The 20,679-nt window shown below is 45.6% G+C and overlaps 1 protein-coding gene across 2 annotated transcripts; it reads right to left on the bottom strand.

The window, feature by feature from the left end:
- Positions 1-447: 447 nt before the first annotated feature.
- INS (insulin) lies at positions 448-20,444 on the bottom strand. Of its 2 annotated transcripts, none has more exons than XM_078684030.1 (3): positions 20,305-20,444; positions 16,886-17,119; positions 448-653 (listed from the first exon to the last, which is right to left on the bottom strand). In XM_078684030.1, the coding sequence occupies exons 2-3, from the start codon at positions 17,067-17,069 to the stop codon at positions 529-531; spliced, it is 309 nt and encodes a 102-aa protein (XP_078540156.1). In that variant the 5' UTR covers positions 17,070-17,119; positions 20,305-20,444; the 3' UTR covers positions 448-528. The 2 variants fall into 2 exon arrangements, with proteins under 2 accessions (XP_078540156.1, XP_078540157.1); XM_078684031.1 differs by having other exon boundaries at positions 16,886-17,086; positions 20,305-20,412.
- Positions 20,445-20,679: the final 235 nt, after the last annotated feature.

The raw sequence follows: 20,679 nt of genomic DNA, 5'->3' as shown, positions 1-20,679 counted from the left end.
GTGCCTCTCCTGAAATAAATCACGTCAGCAGACACCACTGGGAAAATTGTAATAGGGATGTAGTTATGAGGTTGAAAAAGTGGTGGTGAGGTCAGGTGTATGCAATTGACGTTGGCCAACGGATGACTAACTGCTGCTTTCCTCTGAATCTCTAAAATTAACGCCCATGCATCCAATCCTTTTCCTTGCCTCTCTGTAGACCTAGCTACATTTTCCCTCCACTTTGAAAGAGGTTTTGAAAATACTTTGGTGGGATAGCATTTATAACTTAGATTTCAAGGAGAGCCTCTCCCCGGCATTATTTTACAAATTCGCATAACTTCTTTTCTCAGGAAAGCCTAATATTCCAGTGATGTGAATTGTTGTTAAATGCATGCTTGACCCTTAACGAAACGAGGCAACCCAGTAACCTTCAAAATCAACACCGCATTATCAAAGGTATTTTTGGTTCACAGCATTTTTAATAAACTCTTCTAAGGTGCAATTCCAGAAGTGCAATGGCCTCTCCCTCGCCCCGCCTTCTCCCCTCTAGTTGCAGTAGGTCTCCAGTTGGTAGAGAGAGCACGTGTTGTGGCAGCACTGCTCGACGATGCCCCTCCTCATTCGCTGCATGAAGGTCTGCTCGTCCAGTTCGCTGCCCAGAGGCCCGTTCGCTGCAATAAAAAAAAAAAAGACAAAGCTTTAATGTTGGATACGTTTTTTGTTGCTTGCATTTTTTTTTTACAATGTTCCTGAGGCTTGGCCATTTCCAACTGCGCGGGCGTCGTTCAATCTGCACCAACTAAAAATAAGGCAATTTACCAATGCACTTTTGGGGAGCACTTGCAAGTAAATGAACGCAGTGCTTGCGTATACTAAATAACCCTCAAAATGTGTTATTGTTTACATTTCAATAGTTATGTCCAGGGCTGGGGGTGGGGGTGTGCTAGTAAAATGAACCGCTCCCGATTTTGTTACGGGGGGCGATATTGCAGCTCTGCTTCAAAACCGGTCCCCAGTGCCAAAACCGGCCCATGCGGCCACAAAACCGGCTCCCAACCCTCTGGCCCACCAGGGAAACACCTGGTGCCCGCTACTGCCAGTCCGGTCCTGGCTATGTCCACAAGATACAGGCCTTTCCTCTGGGTCTGTCACTCTCTGGTTCTTTCATTTTTCATGACCACCCACACCTTCATCCTGGAACGTCAGTAAAGTATGTTACTGGCTGGTGTGTAATGTACGTCATTACATTACCTCAACCAGCCCTGTGGCCTGAGTTTGAATCACTTCACAGCGTATGCCTGCTCTCTCCAAGAGTTCAGATGATTCCATTAATGCATAGCACCGATTTCTAACCTCTCTGTGACCCAATGAAGTGCCACATTTTGATTGTCCACTAGATGTCAGCGCCTTTCCAGTGGGGTAATGAAACTTGAGCGACCCATCCTGCAAAGTACACGGAGGGACCTCCGCCTCCCTGGCCCACCTCCTAGCACTTTTGCTGAGGGGGCACCCAGAGCTTGAGGAACCCGCAACTTGCTGGCTGCGGGGGATTATCTTACGCCAGTGCACCTTGCATTGTCTGCTTGCTGCTGCCCAGTTCCACCACTTTTGCCTGGCATCTTTCGGTTCCTACCTTGATTCTGCAAATACCATACTGCGAGTGGCCAGTGGATGTCGCTGCTACACAAGTGCTGTCTGTCACCACTCTCCAATCCATCAAACCGAAGTTGGTCTTTATCCCCGACAAACGTTGCGGTAAACCGTATATCCTGGACCCTTTACTGTTCACACCAGGCGCGCAACACCCATTGGGCTCACGGGGCTTCAGCTCCCCCGTCGTGTGTGTCAGCCCGGGCTGACAGAGCTTTGCGGGCCGGCGACCGTCCAATTGCAGCCACACCCGAGTACTTAACAGGTCTTTAAAATACCATTTACTTGTAAATTAGGCTTTTGTCGTGTTTTCACCCCTTCTTACAGCCACTCTGTCAATCGTTGGAAGAATTAGCCCCCCGAAATATTTTTCAGCCCCCCTCCCCCCGAAATTTGGCTCTAGTTGCCCGCCTGGTTCACACCTTCTAAACACCATAAATGTACAGACACTATAAAGGTATCTGATGCTTGGTCCGCCTTCTTAGGCTACTCGAATACTCGAATGGACCGTGAGATGAGCATGCACCCTCAGCAAGCAATTTTCCCCTTCACTAGAGTAATGCTTTGACCTTTTAAATGGTGTGCCATTGAACTTGTTTCCGGTCCAGGAAGGACCCGGCTTGGAAGTTCAGGTTAGACTGTTCCCATGAGGAACAGGGTCAAGACTGATTTGCATATGGCCCAGACTTGGGTCCCTAGCTCACCCTGTCACTGGTTCAAGCTTGCTTGGCTGATGAGGGATGATACCCCCAAACCGGTCCCAGGAGGCTTGTTTCTGGTCCTGGAAGACCCCGGCTTGGCAGTTCGGGCTGATTGTTCCTATGAGGAACAGGGTCAACACTGATTTGCATATGGCTGGGTCCAAACTGGGTCACGTAGTGAGCAAAACAACGATGGGTTCAACACAGATCTCTTGACTGGGGGGAATGTTTGATTTATTCAACATTCCGGCCATCATTTCACTCCACAGCATTTTTCATTCTAAGTGGTATGAGTATTCCCAGACGTGGGTCCCTTGCTCGCTGTGCCACAGGACTCAATCTAGCCTGGCTGATGAGGGGTGTTACCCCAAGACCGGTCCCAGGATGTGTGTTTCTGGTCCAGGAAGGACCCGGCAGGTCAGGCTTGACTGTTTCCATGAGGTACAGGGTCAAGACTGATTTGTATATGTCTGGCTCCAAACTGGGGCAGCGTAGTGAGCAAAAGAATGAAGGATTTAACCCAGATCTCTTGACTGGGGATCAATGCTTGATTTATTCATTACTCCCTCCATCATTTGTCGCTGCAGCATGGAAATGGCCACAGCAGTAGCAATTCTACAATCAGCAGAAATTGAGTGCATGGGCCATGTCTTCCACACAGTAGCCACTCTTGACGGGTACTATCATTAGTTTCTGCACCTATAATCATTAGGGATGAACACGTTTTTCCAAACCGGTGATTCTTGCACGATGGATAAGACAAGACACCAAGACTTCTCCTTGGATCTGAGGCTTCTCCCCCACACCGGCCTGCAAACTTCCTCATGCCTGCTCTTCAGGAAGAAACTTAAGAGTGATCCATAACAGTACCTCATGAACATGTAACCACCCAGCCAATAGACACATGTTGCAACATTTCTTGTTCTGTCTGCATGCTTCTACTCTCTCATTCCCTCAATTGTACTGCTCGCTTTTACCGGCACCGTTCTACACCATTGCATTTCTTATTAAATAGATTTGCACTCCCTGAGTATGCAAATCTACTTACATTCATTTCTACTAGACTGCACAGTCTTGTTATGCTTCACTGGCTGACTCGAATCAAACCAGAGTCAATGTGATAAATCATCAAATGCCTTTTTTATGGTCTGGCTTGACATCACATCATTTTCCAGACAATTATTTGAGCATCACTAGAGAGAGACTTTGGCTCCACCCACATTCTTGGAGACAGGAGTGCATATTTTGATTGGGCAGAAGTTGTGTGCTTCCACAAAAAAATTGCCTTCTCTCCAAACATCCTTGATCATTTTGGTTTTTTATCCAGCTGTCTGAGCTTGTACTTTGAGGGGCACACACTTGACATTTTAAAGCTTTTAAAGTGTCTTAGATAACTAAATAATGTAGCCTGCTTTTGTCTAACAACAGACCAGGTGGAAGGAAGGAAGTTATTAACTTACATGGACTTTTAGATCTGGCTTTACAGTGCAATTGTCATTTGACCATTTAACCTACACCAATATTTTTCTACAGTTCTTTGCTTCACACAAATACATATCCATTGTGCTATTTACTTGTAATACGACAACATTGAGGTGATGGACGGTATGCTTGAATTAACCTCAGCCAGTATCAATTGCTCGGGCGGCCTCCCACTCCATTGTTGTTGCCACCATGCCACCTTAGTTTGGACCCAGTCATATGCAAATCAGTCTTGACCCTGCCCCAATAGGAACAATTCCGCCTGAACTTCCAGTAGATTAATCTTAGTTACTGTTTGCACACATTTTTAAATGTTTTATCGACATTTAAGATTTTATTATAAATTCTGTGGAATATACAAGAAATAAAAATAAATAAATACCCAAAAAGTATTCTACGGACAATCACCATTATTTATTGGAATAAGGAATTCTGGGGCATATTACCAACAACTAGCGATAATTATCGCTATGTTGGCTTAGCGGCAATATTTTTATCGCCGAGCTGCGGCGATTTTTATCGCTTAGGAACCTTGCTATTATCAAGGTTTATCTCCTAAGCGATAAAAATCGGCCGAAATGCATGAATATCGCTGAAAAGTCAGCGATATTCATGCATTACCGAGCTAATGCTCTTAGCCATGTTATCCACCTACCATTGGATAACATGGCTAAGAACTGCTCAGGGGCAGGTGTTAGCTTTTGGAGATATTTGCGCTTAGCACGAATATCTCCAAAAGTTGGTAATAGGATATAGCGATGTTAGCGACTGTTTCCAGTCGCTAACATCTTGGCATGCCCACTTTGCATGTCATTAGTGATAAATTTCACTGACATGCAAAGCGGGGCCCAAGATGGTCGCTATCTCCTACTAGCTGTCGCTAACTGGTGTTAGCGACAGCTAGGTAATAGGGAGATAATTTTATTTCCACTTTCTCGGCTTTTAAAGCCAAAAAAGCGGAGATAAACCCCCTTGATAATATGCCCCTCTATGCGGATGTAAACCCTGAAAAATTACGTTCTTGCGGTTATTTCCTAGTCCGTAGGGTTTTACTATACATTTTTTGTGAACTGGCACCGTGTTCCCGGGATGTTGCATCCTGCCACTCCCATTCAACTCCTAGCTGGGGCCTAGTTTTGAAGAAGGCTTTCGAGCAGCACAACAAAGCTATGCGCCACTTCCTGTTGCTTAAAGATGATGAGATCAGAGCTCACCTTGCAGCATGTAGTGACCAGAACTCTAGGCTCTTGCCAAAATAATTATGTTCCTGTTGGAACGAAAAATCCCGTGAGTTAGCCAGTTTATCAACACTATAATTCTCAGAGCGAGCCATGTCTCTTTTAGGGCAAGCGGCGCTCCTGCTTACAGTTTGAGGTGACGCAATGATGACGACAGTTAGGTGCTGTCCTTGAATAACATGGTTGAAAGAAACATTTTCTAATCCACGAAACTATAAAACGTCCTTGAAATATGTTCCTGCAGATGGTGCGGGTTCTCTGCAGCTGGCCCACTTCGCTCATATTTTAAACTGATCGCTGCGTGAGCGGGGTGACTCTCGCAGCTGACCCATGCCAGTTTTGAACACCTGCTCAGATAATGACGGGTCGTTGGATGTCGACTTTACCACCACTAGATGTACACGTGCCCTGTAGGTGGCCTGCCTTTTCTGGCTGTGTATTTGCTATTGCGCCACGCCACGATGCTGCATTAACCCACCATCGATAAGAAGAACATCGAAAGGCGTGTCTTTGGCACTTCATACCAGGTAGACAGCTACCTGGTGCGAAGTACCAGCCATTCATTCGTCTTTTGATGTTCCTATGCCAAGCATGCTCGAGCAGTGCCATCTGCTGGCTTCATTCTGTACTACACGAAAGCTGAATTGAATTGAATTGAAAAAATATTTATATTGCGCAGAACACTAACCCGAAGGTATCAAGGCGCCTAGCAAAAGGTCAGGAAGGACCAGAAAAGGAGACATTAAGATCTTATTGAAAAAAGTACACACCCAGGCAGACTTAGGCTACAAAGAACTGGCTAAATCCCAACATGTTAGTGTAAAACACATTTTGATAAATACACAAAAAAACAATTAGAACAATAGACTGTAATGATATCAAAAATATACTTTTAATTTCAATCTCTTTTAAAACATTATAAAATAAAGGGTTGGTGAATATCCCTTGATTATATATAGTGCATATATTTATGAATTTGATACATTGATCATAAATGACAATTCCATAATATACTGATAAAATTAGAACAGAAAGGAAATGATTAAAACTCAATTTCAAGGTTATTTCGTCAATTTTTTTTAGTAGACTCCGGCTGTGTCCTGTATAAATGCAACATGGATAGACTCAGATCTATTTATTCTGTAGAAATATTTATTTACTCGTTTTAGGTGGTGATAACTATTCGTAGTTTACCTTGTTCTTTAGATATAGTTGTTCTAACTCGGATAGTGTGTGTCTGAAGACTCGGTATTCATCAAAGGCTGAGATCTTAGGGGGTTTCTACGATTCTGCACTATCACGTTTATGCAAACAAAAGTCTGGCTAAGAAAATGAATTTATTCTTGACTCTTCTAGAGCGGATGCATGATATCTTTGAATTGTCAATGGACTGTAATGTACTTTTGTAATTTGATGGTCTCTTGCAGTTTTTTAACAGTTGCTGATCATAATCTAGAAAATGCTGACCAAATATTTACCTAAAAATTTGTTTTATTTTGTTTAGAGGAAAAAAGTGGCTGCATATTCTTATAAGTCCTGATGAAGACAAGAAATTTGTCGAAACGCGTTGACACAGCCCGAGTCTACTAAAAAAATTTGACGAAATAACCTTGAAATTGAGTTTTAATCATTTCCTTTCTGTTCTAATTTTATCAGTATATTATGGAATTGTCATTTATGATCAATGTATCAAATTCATAAATATATGCACTATATATAATCAAGGGATATTCACCAACCCTTTATTTTATAATGTTTTAAAAGAGATTGAAATTAAAAGTATATTTTTTGATATCATTACAGTCTATTGTTCTAATTGTTTTTTTGTGTATTTATCAAAATGTGTTTTACACTAACATGTTGGGATTTAGCCAGTTCTTTGTAGCCTAAGTCTGCCTGGGTGTGTACTTTTTTCAAAATTGTTGTTTCCCTGACCCAGGAGTCGATCCTTAACAGGGGGTCCCTGATACTTACCTAATCTGACATTAAGATCTTAGACATAAGCTTGCTTGAAGAGAAGGGTCTTTAAGGCCGTGCGAAAATTCTGTAGGGATGGAAGGGATCTCAGATCCAAAGGAAGTTCATTCCACCACTTAGGAGCAAGAGTGGAAAAAGCTCTGCCGCCCCACCTAGCTTTCCGAACACGGGGGGCTGCTAGAAGCCGTTTCCCTGAGGAACGCAGGTCTCTTCGGGGAGCATAGTGGGAGATAATGGATCCAATTCCAGTGTCGCTCTTTTTAGCGATGGCTCTGTAGGTCATACACAGGACCTTAAACCGGATACGCTGTTCTACCGGCAGCCAGTGCAGTGTTTTCCTGGCTGCAGTGGCTGAAGAGCGTCTGGGAATGTCCAGGACAAATCTGGCTATGGTGTTTTGGACCACCTGCAGGCGCTGCAGCTGTCCTTTATTGAGTCCTGCATACAGCGCATTACAGTAGTCCAAGCGCGAGCCGATGAGAGCGACAGCTATTTGTTTTCTTGCCTGGAGGGAGAGAAATTTCCTGACCCTACGGAGAGTATGAATCAGGCCCCAACAGGTGGAAACAGTTCTGCTCACCTGGCTGCCTAGGTCAAGGGCAGGATCTATTATCACCCCGAGATTTTTAGCAGAGGATGTGGGGGAGGGACAAGTACCAAGGGAGTCAGGCCACCAGTTGGCTGACCAGATGTTTTCTTTTCCCCCAAACACCATCACCTCCGTTTTCTCCCCATTCAGTTTCAGAGAGTTCTGAACCATCCACTTACCGACCGCCTCCATACAAGATCTAAATTTGGGGGCGATTAGTTCATCTGAATGGGGTAGGGAGACGAGGATTTGAGTGTCGTCTGCGTACGAGACTACCTCCATCCCGAAAGATCTTATTAATTTGGCCAGTGGGGTAACATAGATATTAAAGAGGGTCGGGCTAAGGGCCGACCCTTGAGGAACCCCACATAGCACAGGACGGGATGGAGATAGAAACTCCCCAAGCTTGACTCTTTGTTCCCTCCCTGTGAGAAAGGAGGTCAGAAGATCAAGAGCTGCGTTCTTCACCCCCACCTCCCTCAGCCGAGATGTAAGTACCGAGGGGGAGAGGGTGTCGAAAGCCGCCGTTAGATCTAGCAGGACCAGGAGAGATGTCTGGCCCTCATCTACTGATGTACGGATCTTGTCAAGTACAATAGTGAGGGCTGACTCGGTACTAAATTCTTTCCTGAATCCATGCTGGGAGGAGTCTAAGCATCCAGAGCTTTCGACAAAGGCAGCAAGATGTTTGTTGAGATGAGTCTCAAGCATCTTAGCAGGGGCGGGGAGCAGAGAGATAGGCCGGAAGTTTTTTAGGACCCCCGGATCCAGGGAAGCCTTTTTCAACAGGGGTTTCACTACCGCCTTCTTCCACTCTGCAGGGAAGGTGCCATCTCTAATGGCAAGATTCATTATCTCCACCAAGGGAGGTAAGAGGGTCTCCCTAAACTGTTTAATGACCTTCAGAGGGCAGGAATCCAAAGGGGATCCAGACTTAGTCTTGGCTAACAAGAGCTCAAGATCTTGTAAAGTCAGCGAGGGAAAGGTGTCCAGAGTGCAAAGAGTGGAGATTTCGGTGGTGGTTAAACTCATCTCTACACCAGGTATAGATGCACTGAGAGCAGCTCTTCGTTCCTCAAGGGCTAAGTAAATATCCTGGATTTTAGAGTGAAAAAAGGAGGCGATCTTTTCACAGAGGTCCTGCGAAGGGATGACAGGGTCAGGGACTTGCAATCTGACCAGGGAGTCAACGGTTTTAAAAAGTTCCTTCGGGGAAGAAAGCGAGGAGGTCACAGTCACGAAATATTGTTGTTTAGCCTGCAAGATTTCCGCCTTGTATTTTTTAACCAGAAGTCGATGCGCGTCCTTGTTTTTGAAGTCCCAGCTAGCATGCCATAGTCTCTCCATTCTCCTCACTTCTTGCCTAAGAAGCCTAAGGGAGTTGGAGAACCAGGGGGCAGAAGGTCTCTTTCTAGCGCGGCGTCGGGATTGTTCTGGGGCCAGTTGATTCAAGGCCTCGGTCGTGACCTGTTCAAAATGGGCGACTGCAGTCTGTACGCTATGTGGGCCAGGGATGGTAAGGTTTGCAGCCCAGGGCACGAAGGAATTGCTGTTAATATTCCTGAAATTCCTCGTAATCTCTATTGTATGGTTTGCTAGTTTAGGGGAATTTACCCTGTGATGTTTCAAGAGAAAAGGGACCGCCAGGTGGTCAGACCAGGAAAGATGAATCGGATCCTTGGTAGTCAAGCGAGGATCATTGGAAAAGATGCCGTCCAGGGTGTGTCCTGCACGGTGAGTAGCTCCCGTGACACGTTGCATAAGCCCGCAGGATTGTAAGGCCTCAATAAGACAGGAGGTGTCGGAGAGGTCGTGTCGTTCTAGATGGTAATTGAAATCACCCATGATGGAGAAATTATCTAGGCCAAAGTAGGGTTCAAGAGATTGGAGAAGGTGGTGCATGAAGTGTGTTCTCGAGCCGGGGGGACGGTAAATTAGGATACCGTTAAAGAAGGGGCGTTGTTCTTCCTTTATTGAAAAGTAGAACGCTTGAAAACTGTCAGGGAAATCAGTCAGGGGTACAGTGTGACATTGAAGGTGATCCTTATAAAGGATCGCTATCCCCCCTCCCACTCGTCTCTGCCTATCGAGTCTGGCCAGGCAATAACCTTCCGGAACGGCCTCTATTAGATCGGGGTCAGAGGAGTCCTTGGCCCAGGTTTCTGTCACAAATACTACAGTGGGCGTTCTGTCCAGTACCAGCTCCCTGAACATAGCCCTGTTCTTGATCAGCGAGCGGGCATTAATCAAGATGCCCTCTACTTCTGCTAAATTGGAAGTGGGAGAAGTAGGGAGTTCAAAGGTAGGGTCGATGGGAACGGGGTTGGGAGGTCTAAAAGAAAGGTAGCAGCCACAACAGGGGGGGAGCAGGAAGTCGTCCGGATCGTAAGTATGATGACAGCGTTTATTCCCAGGTTTAAGGGCCAACATATCACAACGAGAATAGCTGCAAGCGGGGGATGACATTTTGTCAGATTCCAGGGCCCAGCCGTCCAGCGCGTCCTCAGCGCGGACGGGCGCAGACGGGCTGGACTCTGGCGTGACTCCGGCGGGCATCCGGCGCATCCACTGCCGCGTCCGCTGCGCGGAGCCGCAGGGTACTCTTTTATAGTAACTAGAGCGCGAGGGCGCGCCTACACTCAAGATGCCCGCCAAACAGCCCTCGCCTCCCCGGGACCAGCTCTCAGCGTCAACACTCAGCTGAGAGTGGCCCAGGAGATAGAGGAGGTAGGGAACAAAGATGCTGATAAAATCCGCTTTTAAAAAAGCAAGAGCGAGTAAAATACACGCGTCACTCGGGACGCGCTAAAAATACACGTAACCCTCTGGAAATGTGTCTCAAATCAAATTAAACAAAGAATAGGAGAGAAGAACCTCCGGCTTCCGCCTCAGAGGGTGAAGGTGAAAAGCAAAAGCTGCTGAGTTGTGTGGCTTCTCGATGATGGAGGTAGACATGGACAGCCCAGCAAGGGTGGGAGGAATTGGAGTTCGACGCTGACTCTTAGGGGCAGATTTACAAGCCCATTGCGCCACTTTTGCGTCACTTTTCTCGTGTTAAAAGTGACGCAAAAGTGGCGCAAGAGCCTTGTAAATAAGCCCCTTAGTGCGTTGAGATGAGCCTTTGTTTTCAGTTATGTATCACATTTCAAGACACATTAATCCGGTGCTACTTCATTCGTTGTTAATAAATAGTTCCCCTTTAGGACTCCTGTGTATCTATCGACACCTGCCTCTTCGGTGACCCCACACCCCGCAGATTGATACTGTAAGGCAGAGACGTCTATATAAAGAGATGAACGTGTACATGACTTGTACATAATACTCATCTTTCGTCAGAGAAATCACTTCCCAAGGATCCTCCTATTGGGGGTTGGTGCATAACAAGGGGGTTGGCCAGCACACAAAAGACCTGATGACCCCATCTCTGGTGAGGTGGATCTCTGGCGAGGCCTCGTGAAAATATGTCAGTTTCTGACCTAGGGGCATTACCAGGAGTACTGTGACCACTTCCGGCGATAGTATCCGGAGTATTGTGTTCAGCTCTGATTGCACATCTGGAGTATTGTGTCAAGCTCTGAGTCCTACTCTGGAGCCTCGTGCCCACATAAAACGTATTTAGCCCAAATGTGAGGACCACATCTGAAATGCAGTGTATACTTCTGGCGGGTTCTTATTTCTTATTATACCTCGAGAAGGATCCAGGCTAGCTGGGACAGTCCAAGGACCGATGCGAATGTAGTACAAAGTGTACACCACAGACCTTAAGAAGCGGGATGGAAAGATGCTGTCTGTGTAGTAAAGGAGACGAGCCTACCTACTGCGACAAAGCTGTGCTTCTAGAACAAGCATCATGTCCCAACAAGTGTCAGAACGAGGGAGAGCGACATAGAAGTAACATACAATTCAGATCCAAAGAGGTCTGGGGCAGGCATGGGCCAGTAATTGCTGTGAGAGAGCAAATAGCTAGCTAGAGACTAAGGGGCAGATTTATGTTGCCTGACGCATCTGCAAATCAGCAGAGATGCGCCAAGCCAGATGCGGCACTCAAGTTTATCCTTACGCCACCCATGATGTGCTGCATTTATAATGCGGCGCACCATGGCGCAGGAATGAACAGATGCATCTTGTATCTAGGGCGTGAAGTTGGCGTACTGCTGAAGTTGTGTTGCGTGCGGCACGCAACTCCAGCACTTTTCCAACTTTGCCCTATCTGTAACGTGGTGCGTCAAGCCTTACACCTGCTTCAAGCAGGCGCAGGGTTTTGACACATCAGCATTGGTAAAGTGACTCAGTGAAATCTTGTAGATTTCACGGAGTCACTTTTCTGGGGCGTTCCTGCGACGGAACACCCCCCCCCCCCCGCGTGGAAACACCCACATGAAACCTGACGCAGGTTTCATGTGGCGCAGGGCCTTACACCGTGACGCATCTCCATAGATGCGTCACGATGTAAGTATGTTGCAATGTGGCGCAGGGTTTACACCGCCGCTGCGTCGCAGAAGTGACGCAACAGCGGCGCAAAAGTGGCGCAAGTCCAACCTAAATCTGCCCCTAAGGGCCATATTTTTTAAATTTGTGGCGCAGGACACTGCGGCAAGTCACCTTCATCAGCGAGAAAGGGCGTCAAAGCACCGTAGTTATCTAATACAGCGTATTCCTGTCCTTCACCCCTGCGCTGGCTCCGTTTTGGCAGCCTAGTGCCAACGCAGGCACCCTTCCACAATGGTGCATGGGTGCCTGTGTTGTAAGCAGGATTGTTTTTGTGCAGGAAGGGGCGCCAGAGGAAAAAACAAGGATAAATAAAGATATTTCTCCTTGTTATGCCTCTTCTGGGGAGGCATATCTTTTTTGGCACATTCCCAGGTTTACAAATCCTTGTAAATCTGGGAATGCATCAATAACCATGGTAGTTGCATGCTAACACCCACCTCAATTACATGGAATGCCTTTCTTGTGCGGGGTAAGGCAACGCAGCGATTTGCGCTTCATTGCCATACTCCAGTTTTTTTTAAGCCATTCAAAACCATGCAAGGTGGCTTTGCTTGGCTCTAAAAATCTGAGTTAGAGGTTTATGTGACACATGTACCATGTTTTGTGGCGCATTGAACGACGCCAAGCTCTAATCAATATGCCCCTAAGGGCCCACAGTAATAGAACCAGGTTGTCAATCCGTCACAGTTTTGTCCACAGTGACTTCATTGCGAGTCAAGACCTGACATGAGTTTTTCTCTCACTGATCTACTGTCAGCCACAGCTCAAAACCATCCTTTGGGGGAGCAGCAACATCTCCTATCCCATTAATATTGTATGTATGACACTGATTTCGTTCTTGCGACTCCCTTGGAATGGCTGCAAATGCAGGGTTGCTGGCTTGCTGGCTCCTCCACCCTACAATTTACATTTAATACATGCCAGAGATTTAAATGGGCAGATACTGTCAGATACTGAGTACATGCACTTCTTTCATTTGACATGGGGAGGGCCTGCACTACTCAGCATTGCTGTACTACATTTAATGGGAGTGTACTGGCACTACTCGGCAGCGAACAGATACTCTAAAAATGAGTACCTACGCTTCTATATTTCCATTTAAAGCACTGCTAAATGTCAGCATATTTTAAAGCAGACACTACCCTTAACGAGACAGGCACTCCTTTCGATAATAAAAGTTGTAATTCAGTGAATGGCACAGTGGGGAGCATAGAGCTAACCAATAGATGGATGAATGAAAGCGTTTGAGTGGGTGGATGAAAGGGCAAATTAATGAATGGCTGAAGGTGGATAGATGATGAGAAAGGATGCGGGATTAGTGAAAGCATGAGTGGATGGGTGACGTGAAAGGGTGGATAGATGGGATCAATAAAGGGGTGGATAGATGGATGAGCAAAAGGATGGGTGACTGAAAGAACGGATGCTTGGAACGTCGTGAACTCCCCAACTTTAGAAGCTTTAGAAGAGTGGAGTTCTTGATGGGCCTCTTCTGTCTGCAACTTGGCAGACAAAGGAGAGTTATTGAGAGAAAAGCAGGATGGATGGATGACTTAAAGAATGGATGTAAGGATGGATGAGTGAAAAAATGGATGGATGAGCAAAATGGTGGATGGCTAGATGAAAGAATGGATGGGTGAGTGAAAGGGAGGGTGGATGGGTCCATGGATGGATTAGTGGAAGGGTGGCTGGATGGTGAGAGAAAGGATGGATGGGTGGATGGATGGCTGAGAAAAAGAGAGGGTGGATGGATTGGAGGATGGGATGAGTGAAAGGGAGGATGGATGAGTCAAAGGGTGGATGGATTGATGGAGTGGCAGGGGGGATGGATGAATGAGTGAAAGGACAGATGGATAAAAAAAGGATGGATGGATGAGAGAAAAGATGGATGACTGAAAGAATGGATGGGTGGGTGAAAGGGAGTCTGGGTGGATGGATGTGTGAAAGGGTGGATGCACTGATGGAGTGAAAGGGTGGATGGATGGGTGAATGAAAAGATGGATGGATGAGTGAAAGGATGGATGGATGAGTGGAAGGATGGTTGGATGAAAGAAAGGATGGATGAGAGAAAGGATGGATGACTGAAAGAATGGATGTGTGTGAAAGGGACGGTGGATGAATGGACAGATCAATGAATGCATGGATGGATGAGAGAGTGGATGGATGAATGAGTGAAATGGTAAATGGATCAATGGTTGAGTAGAAAAAAGAGTGAAAGGATGTTTGATTAGATGGCTCAGTGAAAGGACGAATGGATGGATGGGACTGAGTGAAAAGGAGGGTGGGTGGATGGAGCTCACGGATGGAGGGAGTGATTGGATGGATCACAGAAAGGATGGATGAATAGATGAGTGAAAGGGTATGTGGAGAGATGGATGAGTGAAAGAGTGGATGGATTGATGGATGGATTTGGAGACAGATGCATAGATCTGGATATGCATGGGCGGATGGACAGAATGGCGAGAGACTGAACAATTTATGAAAGAATGAATGGATGGCAGAATGTAAAGATTACATTTTAGATATCAGCAGGTGGATGGAAGGATGAATGGATTGATTCTTGAATGGAAGAGACAAGCAAGCTCGTCTGGAGAGGGTCAGGGTGAATTGCCCCATTTGCTTGATGCCATAAGAGCTATGATTCGAAGTGGGGTGTATTTTAATTTTCTGACTACTCCCTTGCCATCCCACTCACGGACTTTGTATCTGATCAATGGTTGACACACACAATTGTAGTTACAAAGCATCGGAACATGCACACTTTCCTCAGCAGTCCTCTGTGGGCGAAAAGTGTACATTATAAGTCAGAAATATCCTTCTACCTGGAAATGTGACTGTTGTATGTTGCGACTTTGTGAGTTACATGCTTTTGCGATTGCCAAAAGGTTTTATACATCACGTATGTGATTCCAATTATAGCCACAAACATTGACGTATATGTATATATATACATATATATATATATATATAATATATATATATATATATATATATATATATATATATACATATATATATATATGTATGATAAATGTCTATGTAAAGAGCATATATAGATATCTTAATCATAGTCAGAGAATTCACTTTTTTTATGAATATTTTTTCATAAAAAATTACGTGTTAGGTGATAATTATTCATGTGTTAAGAGATATGTTAGCTTCCTTAGTTTCGTTTTATTTTATTTGTTGAGCGTTTTCTTTTGGGATGGGGAGTGTTAAGTCTCCAAGAGGAGAAATATTGGGGAGATAAATTCATTGTTCAAATATAGTTTCTTCCATGTTGTTGTAAGAGAAATGTTTAATGGTGTTAAATCTATACGTGATTCTGTGATCCAGGATTTAAGGAGGACAGAAAAAGTCACAGCAAAGCCTTGGGAAGTAGGAATGCTATTTTATCTCTATTGCTCTACACATAAAACCTTGTTTGGAAAGAGAAAGCGTTCCCTACATTGGCTTTGGTGGCATGAGATTAACGGGAAAGTCCTCATTCCCTCTAGGCTCACTCTGTCTCCCATTAGGAGTGCTGGTAACCCTGGGTGGGATTCAACCGCTAATCATTGTGAGTGGCTCAATGTTTCCAGGTCTAGAATTACCAGGTCCACAAACTCCAAACACAATGTAAATGCAAACGTGGTGAAACCGCTGCAGGGGGTGAGTGTAGGGGCACAGTCCATGGGGGAGAACATAACACTCTCCCAAGTCAGACCTGGGCCTTCATTGGACTTCCTCTTTAGTCTCTTGTGGAGAAGGACAGTCCTATCCGACGTCGGCCTGGGACCGTGTGCTTCTCCCCCCCCCCCCCCACCCAGGTCCCGACCCCTGCCTAGCCCTTGACAAGGGCAGCCCCCATCCAATGCACAACAACGGATGTACGTAGTCTCCCTTGCCCCTCCCCCTCGGTCCAGAGATCTGTAAGAGGGAAGCAGACAACTCTCCAATCAAGCTGGACCACACTTCCAGACAGTTTAGCTTCTGAGCCTTAACCCTAAAATCCCCTCCCCGTCCCCAATTGGCCCTCCTTTGTAAAATGTCAGCTGGTTGCACCTATCATCAGAGATCAACACAAAAAAAAGGAAGAGGTATTCCTGGGGCTTGGTGATTATGTCCCATTTACGGGAAAAAATGAGTAATTGTCAGATTTTGATGCTGGCTTGAATCGGAGTTGCAGGCACCTTGGTTTCCTCACACTAACATTTAGCAATCTTGTAATGAGGGCCTAGAGAAGTCTACATATTATGTAAATTCCCTGGTGTTTCCCAACCTCAAATGCAAGGAACGTGCACGCCGGTATGGCATAACACCAATAAGACACTTTGTTAAGAAACAGGAAGCAGCCTCCCCTAGAGAAGTGATGACAGCCCCTCGCTGGGTTCTCTACTCTTTGGAACATGTTTCCTTTAGAAATGCTTCCATTTTCTTAATGCGCCTCCTATCTGAAGTACTCTTACCCTCCAAGGCAGGGTTCTTCATAGTCGGTCCTGGAGGACCGGATCCATGCCAGATTTTTAGCATACCACCATTTAGAAAATGTAGTTATCTTAAAAATCTGGCATGGATCCTTCCCTCCAGGACCGACTTTGGAGAACCCAGCTCTAAGGCGTACCAGTCTTTACTGTATTGCCTCCCTGAGCGGTGGGAGGTGCAGTGTTCTAGAGTTTAACCCCTGCCAAGCCATGAGCAGACTTGTGCAGGGCAGCGGAAGAAACAGTCAATATGGCGGCGAGGCCGAGCCCATGCTAAGGGTCATACTGAATTTAAGAGTCCATGCATGGGCTTACCCAGTGGCTGTTCGGTGTCGCGTCGTCCTTTGGGTGTGTAGAAGAAGCCTCGGTCTCCACACACAAGGTAGAGGGCTTCCACCAGATGAGAGCCGCACAGGTGCTGGTTGGTAATAGCCTGGCTGGTGGGGGTGCAGAGTGCACCGAGTACCAGGAGAGTCAGGGCGCTCAGCCAAACAGCCATGGTGTGTGAGGTGGGACCTGTAGATGACAAGAAGAGGAAGAGAAGGACGGCTGGCAAGAGAGAAGAAACACGAACAAATATGGGAGAGAGGGACAGAGAGCATGGAGGGGAAGTGGAGTGAAGGAGATGTAAACCATAAACATAGAAAAATTCAAGAGAAGGATAAATAGAGGAAGACAGCATAGGGTAAGACATGAGATTCAGCTCCAGTAGAGTGCCAGAGTAGAGAACAGGACAGGGAGAAGGTTTAGAGTATGAAACGAGAGCACAGGGCAGGGACCAGGCCAACGAACCAGGAAGAAAGTTTGGAGAAGACCAACAGCGAGCAGGTAAGGAAGGCGAGCGATGGATCCGGAAAAAAGATAAATATTTCAGGAGATAAACAAGGGAATAGGCCGAGGAAGAGAGCAATCAAACAGGAAGAAGATTCCGAGAAGAAAATGAGTGAGCAAGTCAGGGAGCATAATGGATGAACCCAAAGTAGGTTCAGGGATGGGAGCGAGAAAGCGAGGAAGATGAAGATGGCGAAAAAGAAAGCATAACGTTGAGGAGAAGAAAGATGCGGGGAACAAATGAAGAAAGTTCAAGGAAAAGAAACGAACGAGTGGGCCAAGGAGAGAGCAAGAGGGGGGTAGTTTAGAGAGAGAGAAGATGGAGAAGAGAGAATGTTAATATCTGGCAAAACATTGCACTCTTGTAAATACATTGAAACTGTATAGTTTCTCTTAGACTACAACACGGAAGGGTCACCTATAGGCAGAGGAGATCTGCCATGCATCCATAGCATAAAATCCGCAGTTACATGCACATCACAAGGACTCATTCTTTACACATTTGAAAAAGTTGCCAGAACTTGCTAAAAAAAGATGTGAGTAAAAATGAAATCGGTGGGAAGAGATCAACAGGAACTATGGGTATATTCATTCATCATGCAAAGCCAGCTCGAGGTGCCACACCCCATCCTTTATACAAATAAAATAAAAAAAACTCCCTAGATGCATGGGTAAAGCATAGCATTTTACATTGAGTTTTGCTACATTGGTTAGTTTTTAGCTAGGTGTTGAATCAGCATAAAAAGACTACGAGAAGTAGCAACAAGGGGACAAAATATTTACTTGTTTTGCTTTAGCATCTGGTGCAAAATTCACCTGAAAATAAGCGCTGTTCTGCACCAGGACACGCTGTGCAAGCGACTACAGAAAGGATTTCTTTGCATCGGGGTGGGTGAGTGGGGTGCGTGCACACTTACATGTTTCATTATTGTTGGGGTGGGGAGGGTTAGAGATGCTCGTAAATGCTGCTGTCAATCACCATGGACAGCTTCACCAGTGGCCTTTAACAGACTGCAGTAGAAGCTGAGGCCTTGTGGTGCTGACAGCACATTGTCTTATGTCACCTTCTGAAGAAACAAACCCAAGAGATACTTGTCTTCTAACTTTAACATGGGAAGGCGCTCTTGTATAAAATAGTTAATAGTCTTACTTTCGCTCCTCAAGAAAAATAAGTTTATCACAATTATGATGTAAAATATTTAATACTGTAATGTTGAATCCTTAAAGCTGGGGCTTGAATCTGGGTAGGCAGATTCATTTTCAGTATTGGTGTTCAATTTATCTGAATACATGTTTGCCAGGTGAAACATGTCAAGTGAGTAAAATATTTAAAATGACAACAGAGAGGAGCACATTGAAAAAAGTCCCCAAACTGATTGCTGTCTGGCTTTCCTATTACAACAAGTCTAGTCTTTCAATTTAAAAATATAATATAAGCAAAAAACCTGAAATATCTACCGGACCTTGGAGTGGATGTGTTAGATGCCTTCCAAAACATTTTGACAAACTTTGGTATCCTTTGTCAACTTTTAATTCCTTCGATTAACATATTTAACATTTCAAGAATTGCAGTGATGTTACATTTCCCTTTTGAAAGCTCTTTTTGGCATCTGCCGCCCATGGCAAATAATATTAATTTTCAGGGACACGTTGGAAGGGTGTACAACCTTTACAACGCAACTTTTACCCCGCAGTGCCTTTACCACGCAACTTTTACAACACAAACCATTACAACGCATTGCGCTGGATGGCGCTCTAGGATAGGGAATATATTTAATTTACTATCCAACATCTTCCCTACTATCCACAGGGACTGGTGTTGGAATAGTAAATTAAAGAAATCACTATCCAGCGCCTAAAAGCACTATGCGTTGTAATGGTATTTGTTGTAAATACCGCGTTGTAAAGGCATGCGATGTAAAAGTATGCATTGTAACGTCATACATCCCGTTGGAAGTGGCTGAGAAGGCTTCAGTCTTCCTCCTTGCCACCGCCTTGAGTGCCCCTGGGCTCCCTTGGTTAAAAGACCAAGGGGCATTTTTTTTAGCCTAAAAATGAGATTTATGAAACCATGCGAAGCCAACGTGCATGGCCCTTCATGGCATCAAAAATCTCGAGTAATGTAACCCAACAAAAATTGCTGCACTGCATTACTCTGCTTCAGAGAAGCGTTTCCATGGGTGTTGCTTGGGTGTTCCCACCCAACATCCATGGATTTTGACGCATTCATACATTTACAAGAACAGGTAAACCTGAGAATTTGCCAAAAAGATACACCTCCCCAGGAGAGGCGTAAGGAAGAGAAATATATTTATTTCTTCTCGTTTTCCCTCTGCAGCACACATAGAAAGAGAAAAAGCCTCTCAGGATTGTTTTTGTGCAGAAAGGAGCCCTTTCCTGCACGCAAAAAAACCCTGCATGCAACACAGGCACCCTTGCACCATGGTTCAAGGGTGCCTACATTGGCGCTGGGCAGCCCACTGTTTGCCAGCTAAGGGAAAAGGACAGAAATGCACTGTACTGCATTAAATAGGGTGCATTCCTGACCCTTCCCCACTGACGCAGTGCACCTGCGCCACTTTTTCATTAATATGGCTGCAACGCCACAGAAGAGCCCATCAGCCTACTGCCTCCACCGTCCATTCAGAACCAATCCCAAGTCCCTGAGGCAGAAAGGATTTCACCTAAGCAGGTGCCTCTCTAGTCAGACCATTAGCACCTCATCACACAAAGTCTGTAAATTCAGGGCCTCATTGATGAGGAATTGGCACAAGGCAGCGCCACAAGTCTTCTTGCTGCGCTGTCCTTCGCCAATGTGAAAGGGCAAAGAAAAAAATCCAAGATGGCGGATCCATAACCAGTACCAGCACTCACTCAGCTTAGGAGGTCGAAGATGGACTCACCTTGGTGATGATTGGCTGGAGGAGAGAGAGGCGACGTTGCGTCGAGAGGTGAGAATGGTGCAAGTGACCTCTCTGGGAATTCGCTTCACATTTATACTCCGCGCAGGAGCTTTGCTCAGCATTAACTCCCCAGCCACCGCCACACCCCGAATGTACATTTTCCGCTGGCGAGACAGAGAGAGATCCCCAAATAGAGTCAAAGGGTCTTGGGAAAGGGAGGGTATGGGGCAAACGGACAGCAGACAAGCTTATTTCCGTGTCATTTAACCACCAATCCGAAGACCAAGCAGGTTGCCTTTCACACAGGTACCTTTTAGCTTGAGATAATGCTCCTATTAGAGCGCCGACGAGGCACTTCCAGCTGGCTGTCCCCAG

Source organism: Lissotriton helveticus, chromosome 3_1, assembly GCF_964261635.1.
Source record: "Lissotriton helveticus chromosome 3_1, aLisHel1.1, whole genome shotgun sequence".
Classification (NCBI taxonomy): Eukaryota; Metazoa; Chordata; class Amphibia; order Caudata; family Salamandridae; genus Lissotriton; species Lissotriton helveticus.
Note: the sequence above shows the minus strand (reverse complement) of the source record. Positions and strands in the feature narration are given on the sequence as shown.